This window comes from Xenopus laevis, chromosome 9_10S, assembly GCF_017654675.1.
Source record: "Xenopus laevis strain J_2021 chromosome 9_10S, Xenopus_laevis_v10.1, whole genome shotgun sequence".
NCBI lineage: Eukaryota > Metazoa > Chordata > Amphibia > Anura > Pipidae > Xenopus > Xenopus laevis.
The window spans coordinates 2,604,708-2,628,154 of NC_054388.1; the positions used below are offsets into that span (position 1 = coordinate 2,604,708).

Below are 23,447 nucleotides of genomic sequence, written 5' to 3' on the forward strand. Positions count from 1 at the left end.
ACATTGCTGAGCTCTGATGTCTTTTATCCTGACCATATCCATGCAGTATATAAATATTATCTACATTATACATGTTCAGATGCAAGATACTGGCTAGCCAAATAGCCAACGTTCCATACATGTTAATAATGGCACTCGGCTCAGGTATGTGGTTTTTTTACAGTATGATCACGTTTCGTTGTTAAATTTAGTTGAGAGTTGAGAAGCATGCAGTTACATGTGAGCACCTCATTAGGTTTGGAGGTGTGCGGGTATGTGAGAAGAGCAGATGGCACAGGCTCCATGCGCTGTAGCGTTAGTTGAACTGTCAGAATGCAGGCCGAGTCCATCACCAGGAGTGAGGTGAAGAAGGAAGGAAGTGCAGAGCATTAGTTGGTTATTTGGGAGTTAAGAGAAGGGGATGTGTGAAGGAAGAAGTGAGGAGTGCACAGCAGATCAGGGCAAGGCCGCCCAGAGCCCAAGCTGTTACCTGCCATCCTCTGGATGTTACTGCGGCCCCACTGGACCACAGATGTGCTGGACGTGGCAACACTTGGGATGCCATGGTGTGGTCACCATGGAACTGGGGGATAAATAGTGAGCCCGAACTTCTCTGAAATACCTGAAGGGTCAAAATACAGTAGGATGGGATAAAGGCAACCACAGCATTTTAGACAGTAAGTGCTACTAACCATCACTCTGACCTTTTACTGATAGCACCTCTTCCATTACAGCTCCTTGCAAACTGTACAAAGGCATTTTTCCCTCTACCCATATGCACTCACAAAATATTCCAGATGGTGTTAACAAAGATCTGTAGGCTTTCAGTTAAACAACTAAAGAAGGTTAACATTCCTAATGGATGACACCTAAACATCTTTTTAAAGTTTAAAAAGTATTTTTAGATATTATGGCACCCAGGATCTAGTGACCTTACCTTCTCCGATTTTTCTTTGCCACCTACAAACCTCAGGCCCTGTAGCTGTAATCTTTGTATATGTTAAAATAGTCTTGTACAGAAACGAAGGTCAGTTTCGCTTCTATAAAATAGACCTTTATATGGATTGTGTTGGCCCTGGATGGTAGGAAATTGGGATGTACACCTTGATGACCAAAGCATCATTGAACAAAAGTAGAACATATGGTTGTGGTCAGACCAGGTTCCCTGTGGATGACCAGCCCACCGAATCCAATGAAAGACAGTGTGAGATTAAATGGATGATGGACACAGATTAGGCCATTAGAAACAGGGAGACCATCTCCTGCAGCAAATCATTCACCAGTGTCAAGGTCAACCTCCTTATTGCTTTGTTTAGATGCAATATATTTTAGATCTCCTAATCCTTACTCTCCCAGACTGTTAGAATCTTAGAATCCTGCATTCATTTGCAAGCAGGGAGGTGTCCTAAAAGGGCTCACAGTCACTTATTACCTCCAGTTCTGCAATAATCCTATCTTCATCATCATCATCCTTGATACCAGAGGCAATGATTGGTGGGGTAGAGGCAGGGCGAACAACTTCCGACACAGTCCGGCGCAGCTTCACCTGAGGCTTTTGGGTTTCCAGTTCTTCAGATTCTGACTTCTAGGACAGGGAAAACAACATACATCACCAGGATTCAGGATAGTATAATGCAACCATTCAAGTCCCACTCAAATGAGAGCCCCTCCAAATCCCCTACTTGTGCTCCAGTGCACATATGGGTCACCAGGCACCCTGTTCATACAGAACTGCACCGAATTCCTCACCTTGATAAGTCCGGTCTCCTTCTTGCTGGTGACAATGACTTCTCCTGTCCTAGTGGTGGTGAGTCCGTGGGTAGAAGGGAAGCTGCGGCGTGGAGGAGGGGGTGGAGGTGATTTTGATGGCTTCTCAGTGCGGTACCTGGGCACTGTTAGCTCATCTGCAAGTAAAGCCAAGTGTGTGACACAATAAGAACCCAATAACAAGTGATTATGTTAGTCCCCTTACTCTAGGAATGACCCCTGACCCTTCATTTAAAATGAAGCGATGAAAACTTCTACCAAGTAGACCTGAATTCATCCTAGTATGAATCTGCTGGGCACTGATGTATTCATTTGCTGCTTCTCTAGTTATAACACCCTCCCACAATCCAACTCCTTACCAGATCCCCTCCGTCCATTGGGGTCTATCTTGGTGCTGAGCTTTTGGGCCTGTTGTGGTTTGCTGATTCGGTGTTCTGGGGTGGATGGTGCACTTCCAGTAATTTTGTGTTTGGCTGCAAAGTCCAGGTCGGGGATAGCTTTCATTAACTCTGCCTGGGTTTCTTCCAGTAGACGATTGATATCCTTGGCACTGTACTGAGTCAGTGCTGCTCGTTTCTCCTCCCAGTCTCGTTCTGCTGCCTGAATCGAAACAGAGAAGGGTAATCAGCATAAGGAACTACAATGCCACATACCATGCCAGACACATGCTTTAGTACCTCTTAAAAAGCCCAAATGCTTTCCCTCACCATACTGATCATTATTTGATTAATAAAGGTCAGTCTACTGCCACTTCTCTGACCAAGCTGATCCATGCTAGTTGACCCCCACTTAAACTACCAGCACACCTTCTTACATCTCACCTTCTGCTTTGTGTTGACTCGTCTATCTCAGATGGATCCCATCAACCCTCCTTAAATCCAGACGTTTCTAGTTAGCAACTCCAAACCTTTATCTTCATGGTGAAGCAACCAGTGTTTATTTACCATTGGGTCAACCTACTCAGTAATACTCAAAACTGACTACAGTATTGTACAGGCCTGGCAGAACAGAACTTCAAGCCGGATGGATTCTTTATCATGTTATTGAAATAAAAAGCCCAATGGAGGCAAATATTCCTCTCCATGGGGCCATAGCAATGCTGGCCAGATCTTAAGAATGGCAAGCTGGACAGGTGGTAACTAGTAAAGAGCAGAGTAGAAGCTTGACATTTTATTTTTTTTAATATTATTGGGCATGCTGTCTTCATCCGCCCATCCCAATTTTAGCCCTAAATCCCAAGTTCATCGTTAACATTGCTATTGACAATGAGCTGATGTTCCAGTGTGTGACCCTCTAGGCCTCCATAGCTCCCGGGCCCTCAGCAGTTGTAGGACCTGCTTCTTGTACACTTATTCCCCTCATGTTATGAGACCGCTTGCACTATTTCTTACACTCGTTTTGTGTATGTCTGTGAGCCGGGGAGATATTTTCAATGTATGTATGATATTTTCAATTGTAAACTACAAAGCTGAATTAATTTTCCAACAAATATAAGAACTGTGGTGACCTGACCCCAGGTACAACCCAGCAGAGAAGTGAAGGCCAAGCTGTGACAGCCTCAAAAAAATACTAGGCACCGCGTCTCCCTGCTGTTCCCCAGGCCCGACAGCTTCACAAAAGAACCCATTATAAAGACTGAGCCATGGAAAAATGATATTGCAGCCAACCAGCAAGGTCTACAATATGAATAACCCTGTTCTTGTCATCTGCCTATTAAAATGTCTCTAATGTAGAAAACTAATCAGGGGAGAAGTATCAGGCTGCTAAAATGAATCTCCAAAGACAATGGGGCTGTGCAGAAGGCAGGTAGCCATGCATTTTAATGAGTTGGGTCTCAGCTAAGATTACAGGTCAGTGAATGAATTCAGCAAGCTAAGCAAGTCTTGTATGAAATAGACAGAAGGTAAGGAAAGGGCATCAAACCATTGGCACCTTTTTATTCCCATATCTCCTCTGCTGTCAACGCAGTGCTGATCATGACTTGTTCTCATGCACAATTCCATCTCATAATATCAATTTATTTAGGCCCTTGACTTTACAGTACTGCTGCCTGAAAGATGAGCAATGACTAGATGGAGATAAACCAACAAATATCCTTATTAAAGGAGTCTTCCATGAATCAGTGTAGTAGAGTTAACAGGCCAGGATCTTCACCCCCGTCTCGTTATTCTCGGAACTACTCCTATATGTTTTATTTATTATGCTATCTTCCACATAAATATGAATATGAAACTGAGACAAGCTTGCGTCAGTGGTATAATTCAGCACATCCGATGGCTAATGATGCTATCGAGCAAAACTATAAATAATTATTTACTGATTAAGAAATAAAGGCAAAAAGAATCGATAATGATGTGACACATATCTTGGACTTGCTACTGGGCCTCATGGTGAACATTTTTGGGCACCCCAATGGCACACTCACAATTTGCTGCTATGCTTCTTCAAATAACTTAAAGTGTTAAAGCCCCAAGTTCTGTAATATGTAATATCTTAGTTTCTTCTTTCCTTACCTCCACTGACACCGATTTCTCTGCTCCAACCCTCTTGGTCTCTGGAACAGTCTGCGTCCTCACAGTCACCATCTCCCCCTTAGTTGGGTTCGTGTTGGTGCCTTCGCTGTGGCACACGGACTCCCAGCTTTGGCTCTGAGCTTCGTGGAAGTTGGTCGGAGGGCTAGATGGCAGCTCAAACACTGTGCTCTTTGGGAAATTGCTATCGGATGTCATTTGTTTTGGGGACTGATTGTGCAGGTTCTCTGGGGTGTTCCAAACACCTTCGTTTACTTGTCTGGGGAGAGTGGGAGAAAGTCAGTTGTTACTGGGAAGGATTGAGGAGGATTTTTGATGGGTTACAAAGTGCAGGGAAGAAGATAGGTGTGGGATTAAGGGGATCATATGGTTAAGGAGAAATAGGGCATGAGCATGATAAAGAACAGGGTTATAGGTAGTTTAAGAAAGGAACAAGCATATAAGTCAGGGCAGGAGCAATGAAGAATCCCTACAGGGCACAGCTGGGGGTTATATGACAGAAGAGTCAGGGTCAATGTATGTAGCAGAATTATTTATGGAACAGGCAGAGGTGGCCCTCCTTTATAAATCGAGAATCAAATGCCCATCTGCCTTATTTATAATTGTTGAAGTAATCACTGGGGGGTTCCCATGTTGTGCCACCCCTGCAATGACAGCCAGGACCCTGTTTGCCTTTGCCCCCTGTGCAGTGTCTACTCCCCAATCTCAGGTCCCTCAGCAACCAACGGACCAACTGCACAGATTGATAAAGCCCCCTAGATGGCTTGAAATCTTGATGGATATCATGGTCTGTGCCATTGATTTAACCAAAGGTGTTTTATTTTAGGAGAATTTGCCCCAATACCCAAACCTTGTGCTGGAATATCCAGTGTAGGATACATGAGATAGGAGCAAACTGACTGGAAGACCTACTTGCGGATCTGAGCGAGAGTGTCGGTCATAGTCTTGCATCTCTTCAACAGTCCATCGAGACGATGAGGCTCCTCCTTCAGGAATTTCACGGCTTCCACCTCCACACGCAAAACCACACGCATTTTACTCTGTAGGCTTGGGAACTGAGCTACAATGAAAGGCAGAGACAGAGGATGGTCAAGTTTTAAGCAAGAGTTTGTTTAGGTGATAATATCTGCTTAAACTACTAACTAATATTTTCATTCTATGACTCGTACCTTTCAGTTCAGTCAGTGTCTCCCCAAGATGCCTCAGAACCACAGCCTTCTCTTCCAGCTCGTGCACTGAGATCAAGTGGCGGTTGTGCATCAGATCCTTCTTTATTTTCTCCACTGACTTCTCCAGGTCACTAATTCAGGAGACAATACAAAGGTCAGTGAAGACCCACAAGGTAACTACACTCCTGCGTGTATTATAATTACTTCCCAGCATATTTACTATTTATCAGAAACAGAATGTGTTGACAGGTACCCGAGAGACCGGGATGTCCAGACCCATGTTCAGAGTAGATAAGCTTGGCAGGTCTGCATTACCCCTGGGCCACCACGAGGTGGCAAACAAACATGATACACACACTGCATTCAATGGAAATGCTGCAAGAAATGTCAAAAAAGGATGGAGACACATAATCTGCCTTGATAACCATGCATTTTACCAAACTCAGTTAACCAATATATTCAATATATATGTTAGTCTTCCCCTTTAGGTCTGCCTTCCTAGATCATGGCCCCATGCGGACTTCCCACCCAGAATGTTTGCACCTGGTCTTTGTGTGGAGCAATAAATGTGCACCGTTGAAGAAGAGATAAGCAAATATGTTCCTTAAATTTAACAGGCCTCAAAACAAGGGAATGGCTTGGGAGGGGGCATCAAAAAGCTAGCATGGCTCTTTTCAGCCAAGAACCAAATATCCCAAGGAGCCATAGTCTGTGAGTTCTGGAGATCTGGATAGGGTTTGATGTCTTCTTGACCCTTTATCTGCTTCTTACTTGAGCTGGTGAGTGATGAATTCCTCCTCATTCAGATATTTTAGCCTCTCCTCCTCCACCATCGCCCGCTGTCTCTGTAATGGGTCTTCTTGCTTGCGCATGGTGTCTGTCACTCTCACGCTGATCTCTGTCTCGGTTCGCTTTAGCATGGTCCGTACTGCTTCTTGGTTCTGGAGCTGGAGAAAGAGGCAGAAAACGAGGCTTCCTTAAAAACAGCTGAAGGGCCACAAGTTAGGCAGATCTGCCCAGTGTTGCCCTGCTCTGTCCATATTGTTTCTTTTACTTATTAGCTCTCACTATTTAACACCAACTGTTCCTTATGTGGACCCTTGCCAAGGGCCGCAACCCAACCACTGGTTCCTGAAAATGGTCCTGCTGCTCCAGCAAGGTTGGTGTTACCATGTTTGGACACCTCATTTCCACACCTCTGCCTTAAAAGAACAGGTATTGGGGAGCAGGTGCATTCTAGGCTGCCTGGGCATCTGGGCATCATAGCTGTGATGCCCAGAAGTCTGCAATAAAGGCATTTTTATCTTACAAAGATTGAGTGGTGCTGTTCAATTACAATTTCTTCAATATTGACCTGTGATAAGTGGCCACTGGGGAACCTGCACTACAACTTCTACTATTTGCTCAGTTCCCTCTTTTGGGAACATGAACGTATGAATGTAAAGGATAACCCCAAATGAGAGCCATAAGTAACTCATCCTGGTCTCAAATCTATAAGTTCTCTCTTCTCCAAATACAGAAGGAATGAGAGGAAGAGAAACTGATCATGCAAAAGATGGCAATAATCAAACAGAAGGCCAACATGACCTTCTCCTATATCATATCCCCTATTATAAATCTGTGACCGATCTAAAATCACCATGAATGGTTTATTCTGGCTGGTACCTGCAGTTTCTTCAATTGCTGCAGTTGGTTCCTCAGCTCGCTGGCATTGTGCTGGAGACCTTGGAGGTGCAGCTGCATGTGCAGGCGGTTGATGGCCTTGCTCTGGTCTGCTGGGGTGCTGCTGGACCCTGCCGTAGGTGTGGACAACGGGGTCCCCGCACCAATCGCTTTAACAGAGAACCAAAAGGAAATCATTTCTTCATATATAGGCAATATCATTAGAGCTCTCCCTAGATCATTTTACAATATATTTCCCATGACAGTTGGCATCACACAGTGTGACTCATCCTGGTACCTGGAGCGATCGAATGGGGGGACAGAGGTGCAGAGATAATGAGCCTATAAATGGAATTTGGCAGCCCTGTCCCACATCATATATGGTTATTGGAAGGAAGCACCAATTCTTCGCAGTTTGAGTTACTAGTCTATTAACTCACCTGATGTAATTGCTGCTCCCCCGTTAACTGTTTCAGGCTTCTCACTGGAAAACAGACCCAGTTTGTCAGTCCAGATACATGGAATAAATATACACAGGCAGTAGAAGAAGGGGGAGAAGCACCACGTACCTTGGACTGTCACCATCAGGTCCCCGCATAAGGGCGCTCTGGACAAGCCCTGTTAGACTGGCAATCTGCTTCTCCATTGCTTCCATTCTTTCCCTGGGACAAAATATGGAGACATTAAGCCTGGGCACTATTATACAAATGCAGGGAAAGTAAGACAGGATTAAGCATGTGGGCTCCAAGCTTCCACAGAGTTGATAGCTCAATTTAAGATCAAGAGTCCCATTACTGAAGGTAGGGAGGTGGTATTGGGAATCAGGGCAGACTTTCAATTCCAAAAAACATGAGACTAACCCCCTTGAAGGGCTCATAGCATTAAGGTGACCATGCACAAGCTAATAGAAGCTGCCAACAGAGTCCTCTGACCTCTTACCCAGGCAATATTTGAAAGACAATTGGATAGATATTGATCAGACAGGTTTAAAAATCCAATGGGAGTGAGCACGACTTTGACTTGGTGGTGTGTTCCTCGCTCCAACGGCCTGTATGTCCATCGTTTTGATCCGTAGGGCCCTACATTCGAATTAGCCCAATATCGCCCAACTCAAAGTGGGCAAATTGGGGAAAGATCCGCTTGTTTGGAGTGCAGCATTGTGGGAAAGTAGACAGTCTAAAAAGTAGACAGTCTGTGATGGGTGTTTTGGCTTTATAACACAGTTTGCAGTCTGGACAACAAGGTGGTATTCTCTTGAATGAATAGGAAGGGTTATCCAGGCTACTTATAATGTCAATTTGCAGGTGTCTCTCCATTATCGTGGTTCAGGAATGGGTCATCAGAAGGCTTCAGAATTATTCTAGGAACATTACTGTTTTGGGGCAGGAGGTTCCTGGTCTAGTGCTCATTTGCTTGTGTCTATATATTATCAAGGTTCAGAAATGGGTCATCAGAAGGCTTCAGAATTATTCTGCTTTGGGGGCAGGAAGCTCCTACTTTGCCTCAAACCCCATTGTTATAAGAAACCTGGCGCTTTCCAGTTCCTTGCGGCCCATAAGGGAAGGAGCTCAAGAACCAGCATCTAATCTTATTCTTTTTGTTGGCATATGTTTTCTGTCAAAGTGTCAGCTCTGCTTTTGTGTGATTGAGATCTCTGCAGTCAGTCGCTGCTGCCCTGGGCTTCTTCGGGAGCATATTTTTCCATTCATTTGATTTAATGTGGCGCTTGCCTTGGATCTGATATAAAGTAGAGCTGATTAATGCCTTGCACCACCTTTCCTATGCACCTTATTACTCTTTTTACTCATGTGGGGAGCAGGCAACTTCTTTTGATGTTGATGTAATAGTTTTCTTCTTGGCACCAATCAGTTTACAGCACATAGTTTAGCCCATCATGGACAATTTTATAGATGTGGACGATGCAATGCAATGGTTGATCTTCACATTAGCTTCTTTGGGTTACATGCTGGCTTACATAGGGGTTACTTTGTCCATTCTAAGCTTAGAAATAGCCTTAGTAGCCAACGAGAATCTGCATTGGTATATCTCCCAGCTGGCATTGTTGCAATTTGTGCCATTTAATTCCTCAATATAACAGGGACGATATCACAGGGATGATTGAACGCCTGTTATGCCTGGTTCCTAAAGGCTGAGCAGCCATGTTGGTTTAGTCACTGTACACTGCCTTGTAGTTATTTGGAAATATACGATCATTTCTTACAAATAATACGTTAGCTTGTCACCAAACACTGCATTGCTGTCGAATCTATAATTCTCTTTCTTTCCTCTTTCTTTTCTCGTGGCGACGCACAGGAACCCCCAGCATCTGCTTCTCCCACCGAGGCACAAATCACATAAATGAAGAATTCTCAGAACAGGCTCGTTAATCAGGCTAATTAATAAATAACAGGCCTATGAATAAGTCATCGGCAAAATGCTCCAGTGATATATCCTTAAATAATGGACAGATTTTTTGGTGTGGGACTTGTTGATTTATTAATACCAAGCAATGTGTTAATTACCAAACACTCACTCTTTTCCCACTTCGTTCTATTTATTATTTCTTGCCTTCTTCATTGGCTAAGATATCCTGTGGATCAGAACATTCATATGAATATATATAATATATAATGAAGGAAAACCAATAGTATTTCTGCAGTCCGGACTGTATTGCCCTTGAGCCAAATGCTTCAGCTCCCAGCATTCTCTGGGGCATGATTGTTATAAGCAATGCAGTTTCACAGGAAAGAAAGATGGCTGCTTATGGCTTCTTAGATGAAGAAATGAAGATGCCTGTATTTCGTGGTTCCATTAATAAATGCATATTTACATATTCCATTGATCAATTGCACTATTAGATCTTTGAAAGCTTTTCACATTTAAAACCCAGTATCAGAAAACCCTAATTAATAGGGTGGTAATCAACTATAGACCTCTACCCCCCCCCCAACATCAATGAATATGGTGATGTTATGATCCCATTAGTAGAATGGACCTTGTTTTTGCAGTCATTTTGCCTTCCACGGGATAGGCTTTATCAATGGTCTGATCTGGTGATGACCTCAAACGTGAGATCAAATGGGCATGAACATGCTCTGCCCCAGGCCAGACAAATATTGTCCCTTCTTCAAGAAAAGATAATCTATATTTTGGGGCTCCTGATCCTTTGCAAGCCATACCTTATGAGTTGCAGGCTAGTTGGGTATATAGAGCACCAACCATCCAACGACTGGAAAGGTGGACATAAAACTAGCATCTGATTGCTGGTCTGCTCCACAGATAAATCAAGGAAGGTCAAGCGATTGTCAAAGATTTTCATCAAAATGAGTGTAATTGATCATTGTAGGGCCACATTTACTTGTATGCATGCTAGGGGACAGATAAGAGCTCAGTGTTTGGTGGTATGATCAAAAGTCATTGAGGCACAAGGAATTTTGACTTTGGAGTAAAGGCCAGAAACCAGGGCTGGTGCTATCTAGGGCCTACCATCTCTAATTCTGATGTCTTCAACTAGTCCTGAGATGCTCAATGCTGTATTAAACACAGTTGAAGGTCTGAAATAGCAGATAATTATTGCATACATGAATAATATAAGGTTTTTTTCAGTTGGCAGGTTTGGGTGTAAGGGAAGAGTCAGTCCTGGTATTGCCCACTGACATGCTGTAGGTTATGGGAATCTTTCTTTCTCATGATATCATCCCTTCTATACGTGTACCTTTCAGTAACATTCCTGTCTCTTCTTCTGTTTGTTTCTCTCCCCTACTTTAGGGTCAATATTATTTTCTGCTTTCAACAACCTTATTCCTTATTCCTACAGAAGTATAGAGATGCTTTCCAAAGAAACATGGACCTTGGTATCTGGCTGTGCCACTCCCAAAACACAGCTGGGACACTATGGGAATATGTTTATATAGGGGAGGGATGAAAGAAAGTGGTGAGGCCTTTTGAATTTGCAAATGGTATTTCCAAGATGTTGACTTCATGGTCATGTTTACAGGAGTCTGTGCTTGTAACATGCATAGGTTGACTTCTAAGTATTAGTTATAAAAATTCTCTAAAGTTGTGGTTATTTTAAACAGACAAGCACTAGGGTAACTGAATTCCTATTATACTACAGGAGGAAGATACTCTTTAAGAGACAATATGAGCACTTTGGCTGAATCCTGAATCCAACCAAATCTATGCATATGTTTTAATGGATCTTCATTTGAGCTATTTCCAAGAGAAGCTTGATCAGCCTTCCAGTAGCATATCAACTGGGAAGGTGGAGGAAATCTTGTAGGCTTTTCAAGACAGATACAAAAGCCAAATTATTCAGCAGAGGTCTTGTTATTATTGAGTTGCTTTAGATTTTAGTCCTCTCCAGCAACATATCTTTTTCAGGCAGGTAAGGATAATGCACAGGGACATCATTACAGGGTATTTTCAGAAGTTCCCCGGCCATATTATTACGAAAGGCTGAACTCAACAGAATCTAATAGCACCTGTTCAGGCTCTGCACAAACCATTAGCTCAAGTATCTTACACTTGCCAACATGTAAAGTAAAATATGTGGGAATTACAGGCACCTGTGATCTATACACTCAGCTTAACTGTTGCTTCATATTTCAATATTGCTACAATTGTAAACAAAATGCACAATTTAAGGATTACATGAATAAATAGATTAAATAAATTACCATTAACCAAAAAAATATTAGGAAATTAGCCCAACAGGAAAGTCATTCATAGATCTTTGCAAAGACTAGGTTTCATGGGTTCATTCCAGGGCTCACCTTGTTTCTGAATCCTTAGCAGGAACTGGAGATCCAAACCCAGAAAGAGGTCTTTCACCAGGTCCTGGGAATATTTCATTATTACCGGAGGAGGAGCTATGGTTTCTTTGCTTACTAACAGGACTGTCTACGAATACTGATGAGGAAGAGTCCTTGCGGAAGGTCTGACGTACAGGAGACGATCGGCTTGAGGACCCTGTGTAGGGGCGGTGTGGACTCTGACTCTGCTGGACATCTACCAACCTTCCATCAGAAACTTTTTGTGGGGAAGATGGTGGCATTCTGAAACCCAGCCCAGTCCCATAGGTTTCGCCATAGATATGAGAGTTAGGTTTGTACATTCCATCTTCTAGGTCTGTTTGAAGACCAGCAGCTGAGTATGTGCTCAGTGACCGCACTGACCCTCGCTTGTACAACCCCCCAGGGTATGAGAAGGGGTCACCTAAACCAGCAAGGGACTGGGTAGATGTAATGCTAAGTCTGCCTTCATGAACCATTCCATAGGGATCTGCATAAAGTCCCTCATTTTTCACTAGTACCATATTCTTGTTAGCAAGATCCTCGTCTGGCTTGACGTCCCTCCTTTCCAAAATGGCACTAGGGCTGGGGGAGACCCCCTGAGCAGGAGGCAGACCAGATATTCTCTCTCCATGGTGCACTGGACTGCCTGCATAAGAGGGGGGTCTACCACCACTGTAGGACATACGAGAACGAGCTGGGGACGAGGACTGGAGCACAGGAGGCGGTGACCCTGAAGCCAAATGGGAAGCAGGAGACATGGTGTTCAAACGGCGTGTTGGAGATGAATCTCTGGAACTGTACATCATCTCTCTCTGCAATAAGCCAAACATGGAATATTAGTAGGATTTGCAAGCAAAGCTCCTTCCATGCAGTGCACTGGTAATTATAAGATTGAAAACATCATTTGACTATAACAATAAACTAAAAAATAAATAGGTATGGAGAGATATGTGCAAGATTGCTGTGATATTTATTGATACCTTTAGCAAGACAAATATCCAAGAGAAACTCTTTCACAAAACATTTGTGAAATAATAAAGGAAGAAAATGGGATTAAAGTGGGTATTTATAGGCTCGGCCCTCAGTTATTCTTAACCAGTAATGTAAAGCCTGGCTCTTTAGTGGCAAAGTATATGGATGCGTCCATCTGTTGCCTGGTCCAGGGTTACAATATCATAAAACCAAAGGAGTGTACTCAAGTCTATAGTATATGCATTATATCGTTGAGCTTGGAGCTTATTGCTATGTATTATTTCCTCTCTGTTCATTGCAATGGGCTAGGGTTTCTAGGAATAGGCTTATGGGACGGGCTGGGAATACATGGAAACTCTTGAGTATGCCGGAAGTACACAGTTGGCATTCGGGATGCTGTGAAAGCCAATGCATGGCCGAGAGACAATTATTTCTCTTGCTAGTAATGGGTTTCCCTTCACATGCCAACAAGACTAATGGTCAACAGGCATTTTTTAATTAGAATTCATTCAGGTGTTTCAGATGGGAAGCTCCTGTGTGTTTCATCAGGGATGAAGCTGAGACATTCTTGCAAATGGACACGTGGCATAATGGGCTTTGGCTCTTAGTGGTGGGTTGGCCCAGACATGCACTTGACTTGGGCTGAGAGAAGCATCATGGACACAGAAGTAAACACGCAACACCTCTTCCATGAATTATACTGTATATAGTCCCATCAGATATACTCAACTCCAGTACTTCCATTCCATGTACACATATCCAGCCAGGCTCAGACACCCAGACATTACTTTAGAGTAGACTGTATTCACTGGGTAAACTTTTGTAACAAAGGTGCTAAATTGCACCAGTGCAGTCACCTTGGCCGAATTACGTGGTCTGATCCTTTGGAACATTTGTAATCATCTAACATGCTGGTGGGACCCTAGGGCAGATTGCCGAACTAGAGGAGCCATTTACTATAACCCTGGACACAAGTGCTAGAGCACTTAAGGGCTCCAAAGTGTGCCCTATAGAGTTAATTTAAAAAGTACTTGTGGCCAGGGTCTAGCTGTCCTCTGCCTTTAGTGCCAGATTAGGAATATGTCACCAGTTGCAGAACTTCATTGAGGCCTGTGCTGGCTGTCATTTCCTAACTAGCATGTCTGGATGATGCTTAATTTTGGGAACAGGTAGGGAATGGAGACATTTATGTGCCCCACTCTGCCACCCACAGCAGTCACTAGGGAGCCCAGTCTGAAGACCAGTTAGGGTATATTCTTTGAAAAATGCTAATTTGCATCCCTAGGAAGACTGCAGAAGACTGCGTTGAACATCAGGGTGAGATTTTGTGGGTGTACGCCTCTTTGTTGACCTATATAATCTTGGAACTATAGGCTGAGACAACAATGTCTTGTAATGAGTTTGTAACCACTCATCTATAGGTGACCCTCAACCTCAAAGGGTGCTTGGATGGAAAAAAACACTGCTCTATCCTCTATATTCTCTTCAGTCCTATGAGATTACACAACATTTGTCCCACAAACTCATATGAGAAGGAGAAACATCCTCTCTGTTCCATACACACAACACATGGAGAAATCTCCAGACTCACATGCTCAACACAATCATACGTTGAGAGACACACCAACAGTATGACATAGAAACATGCAGAGACACAGGCTTCTGGGCTGGGAGCAATAGCTGCCACCTACTTCCAGCCCCCAGCCCAGACCCAGCCAAAGCCGTTGACAGCAGTCTGACCAGCGGTCTTTTCCGCTTACTCTCACATCCCCGTTGGTTATATGAGGAGCAGGAAACGAGGAATAAAGGGGTTCCTTCCTGTAGATCTTTATAATACTTCTGTCCTGGATGTCTCTGCAAAATTAAAGAAAAGTAGGAATCATTATAGTTGGCCTGTGTGTATTGACAACTGATGTAGAAGGTCCCATGCAACCAGTACCTGACATCCTCCAGTTCATAAAAGACATTGCGGGATTCGTCCTTAATGAGTATGGCCGTATTATGGGATTTAAGCATTCCCATGGTGAGCTTCTGCTGGAAAATGTGCACAATGAGTGCGTGTAGAGTGTCCATGCTGGTGATTTCATGGGTGATGTGCACACGCCTTGTTTCATCTCCGTATTGTAAAAACAGGACTCCTGGGTTGAGAGGGAGCCAATGGGTAGGCATTTATTCAATAAATATGCATACACTACTATAAAGACATACTAACTGCTTAAGCTGCTGGGGCAAGGGTTCTGTTTAGCCAAGAGAAAAGGAAGGTGGCACCCCTTAGCTAGTTTAGCATTTACAAGGGTTTCCTCGATAGCAACCCCAATTCCCATACTGAGTTCCCCTGGTATAAAACAAGAGGACACATTCAAGAGTTCCAGGTTTAATATTTTGACTAATATCCCCTAAAACAGTCAAAAACCAGGTTATTGGATCGTGTATGGAGCAAACAGGACAATGTTTGCAATGGGTTTCTACTCATCTCCCAAGCATCTCCAGCAAGACCTCAATAGATGATAATGATCTTCCACAAGGAGATACTTTTCATGATGATGGGCCTTCATGTGTATCATATAGGAGTAAATAAAAATATTTACCAAGGGTAAGCTAAAATATGTCAAGATCAAGGCTATGCACGATTATACTGAAATCTCTGCCCCCTCTTCTTGGCATCAGTTTTATTTGTCGGTTGTTTTTTTGGTTTGTCCAGCCAAATAAGCCTCAGGAGCTCCTCAGTAAGGTTTGTTATTATATATACAAGCAGGTTCAAGATGCTTATGGAATTGGAATAGCTTACCGTATATACTCGAGTATAAGCCGTCCCGAGTATAAGCCGAGGTACCTAATTTTACCTCCAAAAACTGGGAAAGCTTATTGACTCGAGTATAAGCCTAGGGTGAGAAATGAAGCAGCTTCTGGTAAGTTTCAATCAAAAAATTTAGGGTTTCTGCTCCCATTGGAGGTGCCGGCGTCTCATTTTTGGATGCCGGCGACCATTCTTGGACGCCGGCGAATATTCTTGGAGACTATTCTTGGACGCCAGCGACCATTCTTGGATGCCGGTGACTATTCTTAGGCGCCGGTGACTATTCTTAGATGCTGGCAACTATTCTTAGACGCCGACGACCGTTTTTGCGCTTGACCCAAGTATAAGCCGAGGTAGAGTTTTTCAGCATATTTTGGGGGCTGAAAAACTCGGCTTATACTCTAGTATATACGGTAACTGGTAACAAGTCAACAAGTATTGATGACCAGGACCTGACCTAACTATTTCAAATGTTATTAAGGTCAATGTAAGAAACAAGGGAGCTTCTTAAAGTTTGGAAGACCCATCTTGGTCCTTTAATACAGGAACAAACCTGGTGAGCGCAGTTTGGTTTGGCTGGTGGAGCGGGACAGAGGTAGACTCTGACGGAATCGGTTCATCCTGTTGAATCCCAGTGGCAGCTCAGCTTCCGACATGGTCTCCAGTGATTCAGCAGAGGCAAAGGACAATTTGGCTGCTTGGTCGGCAAGACCAGGCTGAGAGCTCTGGGTATGTCGTGAACTCCTTGTCTGCCAATCAAAAAATAGACACAAAAGGTGAGAATACTAAGAATACTTAAAAAATGAGCTTGATATTGGAAATCAGGGCATTCTAGTTTTATATTTTATAACAGATGCAATGCAGTAGGAATGCTTGAGATCAGGGTGAAAGAGCCCCCAGTCTTCTCCCTTCTCTCTCTCTCTCTCTCTCTCTCTATTCTCTTTTTCTTGATTTCCCTTCTGTGTTTTCCTCTTCCTTAGAATCCATAGAAGACTACAAAGACATAACAAAGAGAACTTGCAGGTGTGTGTTGTAGAATAAAAAAAGGGAAAGGTTGATTTCCATAAAAGAAATGGATTTGAAGACCCACGCATTGTCATGGATACAGTGAATCGCCTTCTCATATATTGACAGTGGCTACATTAAGACTGGTAAAGCCAATTGTTAGCATTGAGCTGGCAGATAATCCCTAAGTGCCACATATTCTGCCAAAGAAAAGATCCCCAGCTTGTCCTGCTCATGGATATATAAAGGGGCCCAGGGCGCCACCAGATATAAAGGGAGGTCGTGGATTAAAGGGGTTGATCACCTTTAAGTTAACTCTCAGTATGTTATAGAATGGCCAATTCTAAGCAATGTTTACATTTTTTTTTATAGTTTCTGAATTATTTTCCTTCTGCTTCTGACTCTTCCCAACTGTCAAATAGGGGGGTCGCTGACCCCATTTAAAAAACAAATGCTCTGTAAGGCTACACATGTATTGTTATTGCTACTTTTTATTCCTCCTCTTTCTATTCAGGCCTCTCCTATTCAAATTCGAGTCTCTTATTTAAACCAATGCACGGTTGCTAAGGGAATTTGGACACTAGCAACCAGATGGCTGAAATTGCAAACTGGAGAGCGGCTGAATAAAAAAAAAAAGAAAACCCATTGCAGATGGTCTCACTCTCTAAATCATACTAGAAGTTAACTCAAAGGCAAACAATCGCTTGTTATATAAATTTGTGCACGGGGCTGTTTGTATTTAATTTAATAAAATAGAGTGCATGGATAAGGTCCTCCGTGGGCGAATCTCTGCAAATTAGACAAATATATATTTAATTTGAGAATCTGTAGGAGCATTTGCAGCCTGTACGCTTGGCCCCAGAGCTTGCACATCAATAAACTTGAGCCAAATGTGGGACCTGAGCACCGATTTGTAAATCTTTATCTCATGAAATGAAAAGTCTGCTCCAGGCATTGCTGAATAGATTAAAAAAAGAAGCGTCTGGGATAGTGACAGGCTTGTTGGAAGGCGCAGTGACACGGGGTGGTATTTAGATGGGCCCCTGACAGTAGACGCACCACCCTTGGCACATAATGAGCGATTAGAGGCCTCTCCAAAATCACTGCACATGTTTCTTGTCGGCAAAGTGAAGGGCACCGGCCTGACAAGCGCTTCTGAGCCTGACGCATGCAGCCATTTGGGCCTGGCTGTCTCTGACCCCTCAACCCATTAATCAATTCCCTTTTAATGACTTTATTAAAGGACAGACAAGCGGCTCGGGCGGTTTTGGGAGTGATGTCACCAGCATTCAAACAGAATATTTTATATATTAATTATTTTCTTTCAGCACTAACCATAGATTATATACAATTTCAAAGCACTAATAGCCAATGTATTCTTCTGCTGCTGCTGCTGGGGACACAGGCTTCAGTGGGGGAAATCTCTTATTTCTTTGTATTTCTTTGTACTATTGCCCAGAATTATTGATGAGCTTGTTTAAAGCACTGAATAGCAAATAGCCTATATTAGTAGCTCCCCTGGGAATGGAACAAAGTCTGCTCTCGCCTTTTGATTTGATGGTCCTGGACCATGGAAACCACCAGGGCATTCTCTTCTGTTAGGCTTGAAGCTCAATTCATTAGACTATGGAATCACTGCCCTGCATCAATATAGATTTACAATGTGGAAGGCACAAAGTAGGGTGCAATTTGCATTTTGCACCCTGCCTCCCAAACCAGATGAATTGCTGCATAGCTCTGAGCTTAGTTGAGGCAAGTTCAGACTGGGCCGGTGGGACACCTGACAGTTAGTTGGCTTGTGGTTAGTTGGCTTGTGGTTAGTTGGCTTGTGACAAAGTCGGGGGGTCCAGTATGGGCTTTGTGGCAGGGTTGGGGGGCTGGAGGGGGGCCCCTGAGACAGCAGTCCTGGTGGGCCCTGGGCCCCCCCAGTCCAACCCTGAGTTGAGGGTTGGGCAGGGGTGTCAAAGGGTGGATGGGGTAGGTGGGTGGAAAAGGGTGGATGGGGGTAGGTGGGTGTCAAAGGGTGGATGGGGGTAGGTGGGTGTCAAAGGGTGGATGGGGTAGGTGGGTGGAAAAAGGGTGAATGGGCAGGAAGATGGGCAGGGAAATAGGTGGAACAGAGACGGGCCTGTGGTTAGAAGGGGAAATCGGAATTTATAGAGCATTGCAAATATTTACAATTTTTAAATTTGTAGTACCGGTGCCGACCCTAGCTGGTGATTTACCATGGCCCATAATAACTGGCATCCAACCAAATACCTTATTATAGTAAACAGCTGAGATTTTAAGAGTTTGAAGATATGAGTTGCCAGGAATAGGGACAAAGGGAGGTGCCCCCCTAATGCCAGTGAATGTCGGATGCCAGCGGAACCCTCAGAGCCAACAGGCATGTCTTTTAAACTCTCCCTGATGGATTCCTTGCTAATCCCTAGTCCTTGGGTTTTACCATAACCCAATCAGGGAAACGATGCATTATCAGATATGCGCCAGTTTAGTTATACAATATTTATTTGTGCCAGGGAATTGCACTGAAGTCTTGTACTAAATGATCTCCCATTCACACCTTCAGCTTTTCACACGCAATTGATTGAAGGTTTGTAAATATTCATTCGGGGGAAGCCAATCTTTGCTCTTAATGTTTTTATGGCACTTCAGTAAAAAGCTTATTCTAAGTGCAGCCGAGTCACACTCCATAGGTCTGTGGCCTCCCCAGACTCCATTGTTCTCAAGCTGGAATGGCCGCAGGGAAAATCAATTGTCTCTTATTGACCTATAAATATGTATCATCTGGAACCTTTCTCTAGAACATTCCTCATTATTTCTACTAGCTCTTAAAGTAGAATCCAAAAAAGGTATAAAACGGAATTGACTTTGACCCCTTTGTTTCCCTTGCAACTGTGTTTCTTGCGGCAAATAAACTCCCACACATTTCTTGCAAGATCTCCGTTCCCAAATGTTCCTGCTTGGATCACTGCCTAAAGGGGTCTCCAACTATCACTGTATGGGCCGGTTTACAGCTGGTAACTTTCATCAGCCCATAACTAGTCACTCGAGTACCAAAATGAATCAAAATGGTCCTCAAGGTTCAGAACCTACTTCTACTATGGACTGGTCCATCCAACTGCTAATGGGGGGGAGTCTAGAATAGAAAATAAAGAAACAAGGGGCTGCATCAAGGATGTAGAAAACATAAAGAGAAAAGGGGGGTCTGCATATAAACATAAACAGCTACATAGTTCATTTCAGTTGAAATAACACAATGGCCCCTGTATAGTCTGGTTTGTTATCAATAAAACTCTGCTCCCCTACCCTAGTCTAACTTGTCATCTCCAATCTGCTTGGGCAACTTGCCTACAACTGCCTCGTTGAGCTCTGCACTGGTTCAATTTATCATCTTCAATCTGCTTGGGCAACGTGCCTACAACTGTCTCGTTCAACCTCCTAGTTGAGTTCAACCAAAAAGTGTCTGTCACACTACAGCTGAGGTGCAACCAAATGTCTGGATACAAATGTCTGACTCTTAATTCTTATTAATATCATAATGAAATACAACATTGTTAATGATTTCCTCCCCCAGGAACTGTACACAAGATGAAGAAATACAAGACACATACCAACTGGTTCTTCATCTGATCCAAAGTACTGAAGTAATCCAGAGGCAGCTACCAAGCAACTAATGCCTAAATATGACAAGCTGGAGACCCTGGTACCAACAGATGCCACTCGGCTTCTTCTTTAAGGTCCGGTTGTTTGTGATCAGCCCACACACTGTTATAAACAGATGCCGACTGTGCCCAGGACTTGGCAGAAGAACCAGAGAGACAGCTGCAGATGTTTTCTCATCTTAAACCTCCTCCTCTTTGCACCGCATTCTATCCCCATTTGTATGATAAAGCCTGGAATCTGTTCAATGCTCGAAAACCCAAAACACGAAATGTGGACTGACATGATAGCAGCCTTCATGGGACACAGTCAGCTGTTCTGTAACAGCTTCATCTTGGATCTAGTTTTTACAGGCATCTTTCTTATTAGCAGAAACACAGCCAACCCCTTTAAATTAGCACCTTAATGGTTTTAATTAAACAACTGAATCCTCTCTGCAATTAGAGGTATCACCTGTGAAATGTAGATTAATAACGGTGAGTGATTTGTAGGCACCATGAACAGCCTCAGGTCAATAGTCAGAGGTGGCGTGTGATGCCAACACATAGCAGTGCCCATTGTTATACTTTTGGACAGGTTACAATAAAAGGTTTGGCCACTAAATAAAGGCTAGGTTCCTGTTTCACAATGTAGGTTGTATTCTCCAACCTTAGATATTAAGCACAACGTTGTGTTCTCTGCCCCCAGGAAAGTCCTAATATATTTACAACAACACCTTATGGTGCAGTTATTACAACTCTGGCTTGCATTGTGAGAGGCAGGAGGGTTTCTGGGAGATACTCCAATGTCCTCTCCCAGAAAGGGAGGACCATGAAGACAAGATAAGGGGACCAGTACAGTACTGGGGAGCACCAGCTGGAGTTGGGCTTTCCATAGTCAAGCATTTTATTGGTGCTCCCAGAATAGTGCCCAGTGTGAATGGGACATATGGACTGGTAATGTATCTACCAATACAAACAAAGCACCTAGCCCATGTATATAAATGCCCAAGGGGGGCTCAGGTGTGTAGAGGGCCCAGTAAGGCCTTAATTAGTAAACAATTCCAATATATGTTGGTAGAATAGGTCAACTTTGCAATGGTTTTGGGCCCTAAATATAATTTGCTGTGGGGCCCAGTAACATCCATTTACACCACTGGCAGCTGATACTGATACATAGCTGCACCCCTAGGGTACATTTCAAATTATTTGCTCTCAACATGCTCAGCTGACTTTGAAGGTATATGATTGGCCCATGGGCTGAATGCACTGAATTGTATGATATGGTCCAACATGGCCATGGCCAAATACTAGGCCCAGCAACAAGATACATCAACAATTAATAGTCTTTCTGATCCCACTCACAATAATAAAAGCAAAATATATACACAATATTCTTCATATTAAATAGCGTCATATTCTCTGGTTGTAATAACACGAATAAGCAGATAGAAATGTATGTTGTGCCCAGTGCTGATAGAAAGGAAACAAAAATGCACATAATAGACCCTGGCAGGACTGAGTTGGATTTATTAGGCAAATAATTAAAAAACTATAAAAAAAATAATAAATGAAGGCCAATAAAAAGGTTGCTGAGAATGAGCCATTCTATAACATTAACTTAAAGGGGAACTGTCACCTGAAAAAAATATTCCTAATCTTATTTTATCACGTTAGTCAAGCAAAATAAATGTTAAATATAAATGATTTGAATCTTGTTTCCTTTCGGCCCTGGAATTCATAATTATAACAAGTAGGCAGGTGCCATTTTGTGGACACTGTTATTAAGGCAAGTCTTGCATCTTCGCAAAACCTTGTGCACCAGAATGGGGGACCTGATGTCCATGCCCATGGACTGGTTACACAATTAAATGGTAAAGAGATTGGGGGAATGTGGGGAGAGCAGTGACATGTAGGAAGTGCTGAATGGAAAGTGAAAGTAATTGCCTAAGGCATAGAAGAGGGGCAGACAATATTTGATTGACAGCTGAGATTTTTAAATGAGTTTACAACAGCTATTAATGCTTTAATAAAAAAAAAAATGATAAGTATATATAATTTGAAAAGGACTTTTATTATACAACTTTTTGTAGCGACGAACCACTCTTTTAAGTGTCTGCCTGTCCTCCATGTCTAGAAGGTTGTGGCAAAACAAGTCATTGTGCTTTGGCTATTCCATGTGTATTAAGGTCATGTTTAGATCTGTGACAATGGTTGGCCTGGCACCATGACTAAATGCATCCCCTGTTTCAGATCTTCCCAGTTGCCCATATTCCGTCTTTGCTACAAGAAAGTGACATCCCATATGTCTTAAGGTGGCCATACATGGAGAGATCCGCTCGTTTGGCGATGTCGCCAAACGAGCGGATCTCCCTCCGATATGCCCACCTTGAGGTGGGCAATATCGGGCTGATCCGATCGTGGGCCCTAGGGCCCAACGATCGGATCCTAACGATGCCCGATCCTAACGGTCGGATCGCGGGACCGCATTAACGAATAGATGCGGCCGCGATCCGACGGGACTTTTTGTCCAATCCGATCGAGAAGTCGGCCAGATCTCGATCGCTGAAGCCCCGTCGGGGGCCCCATACACGGGCCAATAAACGGTCTGTCGGCAGCTTTTATCGGCCCGTGTATGGCCACCTTTACATGTGCTTTAGCATAGCCCATACATGTTTAATCCTGATTAAATGAGCTATCAACTTGGTTTTTTAATGATGATGGTTGGGGGTCACCGCTTGCAGAGGAGCTTCTATGATTATAAATATTGACTCAGAGCTTTTCCTCTTCTTACTACATGGTTTTGTTTAAGAATTCACTGTCTTTGTGCAAATTAAAGAGAAATCACAAGCTCTTCGAAGAACCAAGAGAGCCGACACATCCTTCTGGCAAAAACATTCCTTTTTTTATGCGACGCCCCTAATGGCTTATTATTTCTAGGAAGGATAGATGTCATCTACAGAGAGCAAAGCACTTTACACCCACACAGCGCCGGCAGAGAGAGAGAGAGAGGGAGAGGCTTTTCACGCTCGGCTCCCAGACCATTTGTGCAAATTAACATCTTGCTGCTTTTTTAGAACATGCCTATTGATTAAACTAATGTGTCCTGTTTGCTGTCTGCGGGGAGG

At 43.4% G+C, this 23,447-nt stretch overlaps 1 protein-coding gene across 12 annotated transcripts in view; it reads right to left on the reverse strand.

The window, feature by feature from the left end:
- LOC108702512 (SRC kinase signaling inhibitor 1) overlaps positions 1–23,447 on the reverse strand; it is an 84,937-nt gene that overhangs the window by 8,341 nt on the left and 53,149 nt on the right. For 8 of the 12 annotated variants that reach the window (XM_041577985.1, XM_041577984.1, XM_041577980.1 and 5 more), the window contains 15 exons: positions 16,227–16,422; positions 14,816–15,014; positions 14,568–14,730; positions 11,884–12,716; positions 7,678–7,770; positions 7,549–7,592; positions 7,112–7,278; positions 6,218–6,393; positions 5,447–5,577; positions 5,190–5,337; positions 4,260–4,536; positions 2,106–2,346; positions 1,729–1,883; positions 1,412–1,564; positions 470–601 (listed from right to left, as the gene is read on the reverse strand). In XM_041577985.1, coding sequence (XP_041433919.1) covers positions 470–601; positions 1,412–1,564; positions 1,729–1,883; positions 2,106–2,346; positions 4,260–4,536; positions 5,190–5,337; positions 5,447–5,577; positions 6,218–6,393; positions 7,112–7,278; positions 7,549–7,592; positions 7,678–7,770; positions 11,884–12,716; positions 14,568–14,730; positions 14,816–15,014; positions 16,227–16,422 — 3,108 coding nt within the window. The remainder of the gene's footprint in view (positions 1–469; positions 602–1,411; positions 1,565–1,728; positions 1,884–2,105; positions 2,347–4,259; positions 4,537–5,189; positions 5,338–5,446; positions 5,578–6,217; positions 6,394–7,111; positions 7,279–7,548; positions 7,593–7,677; positions 7,771–11,883; positions 12,717–14,567; positions 14,731–14,815; positions 15,015–16,226; positions 16,423–23,447) is intronic. The other 4 variants (XM_041577982.1, XM_018238016.2, XM_041577988.1 and 1 more) reach the window with 3 other exon arrangements.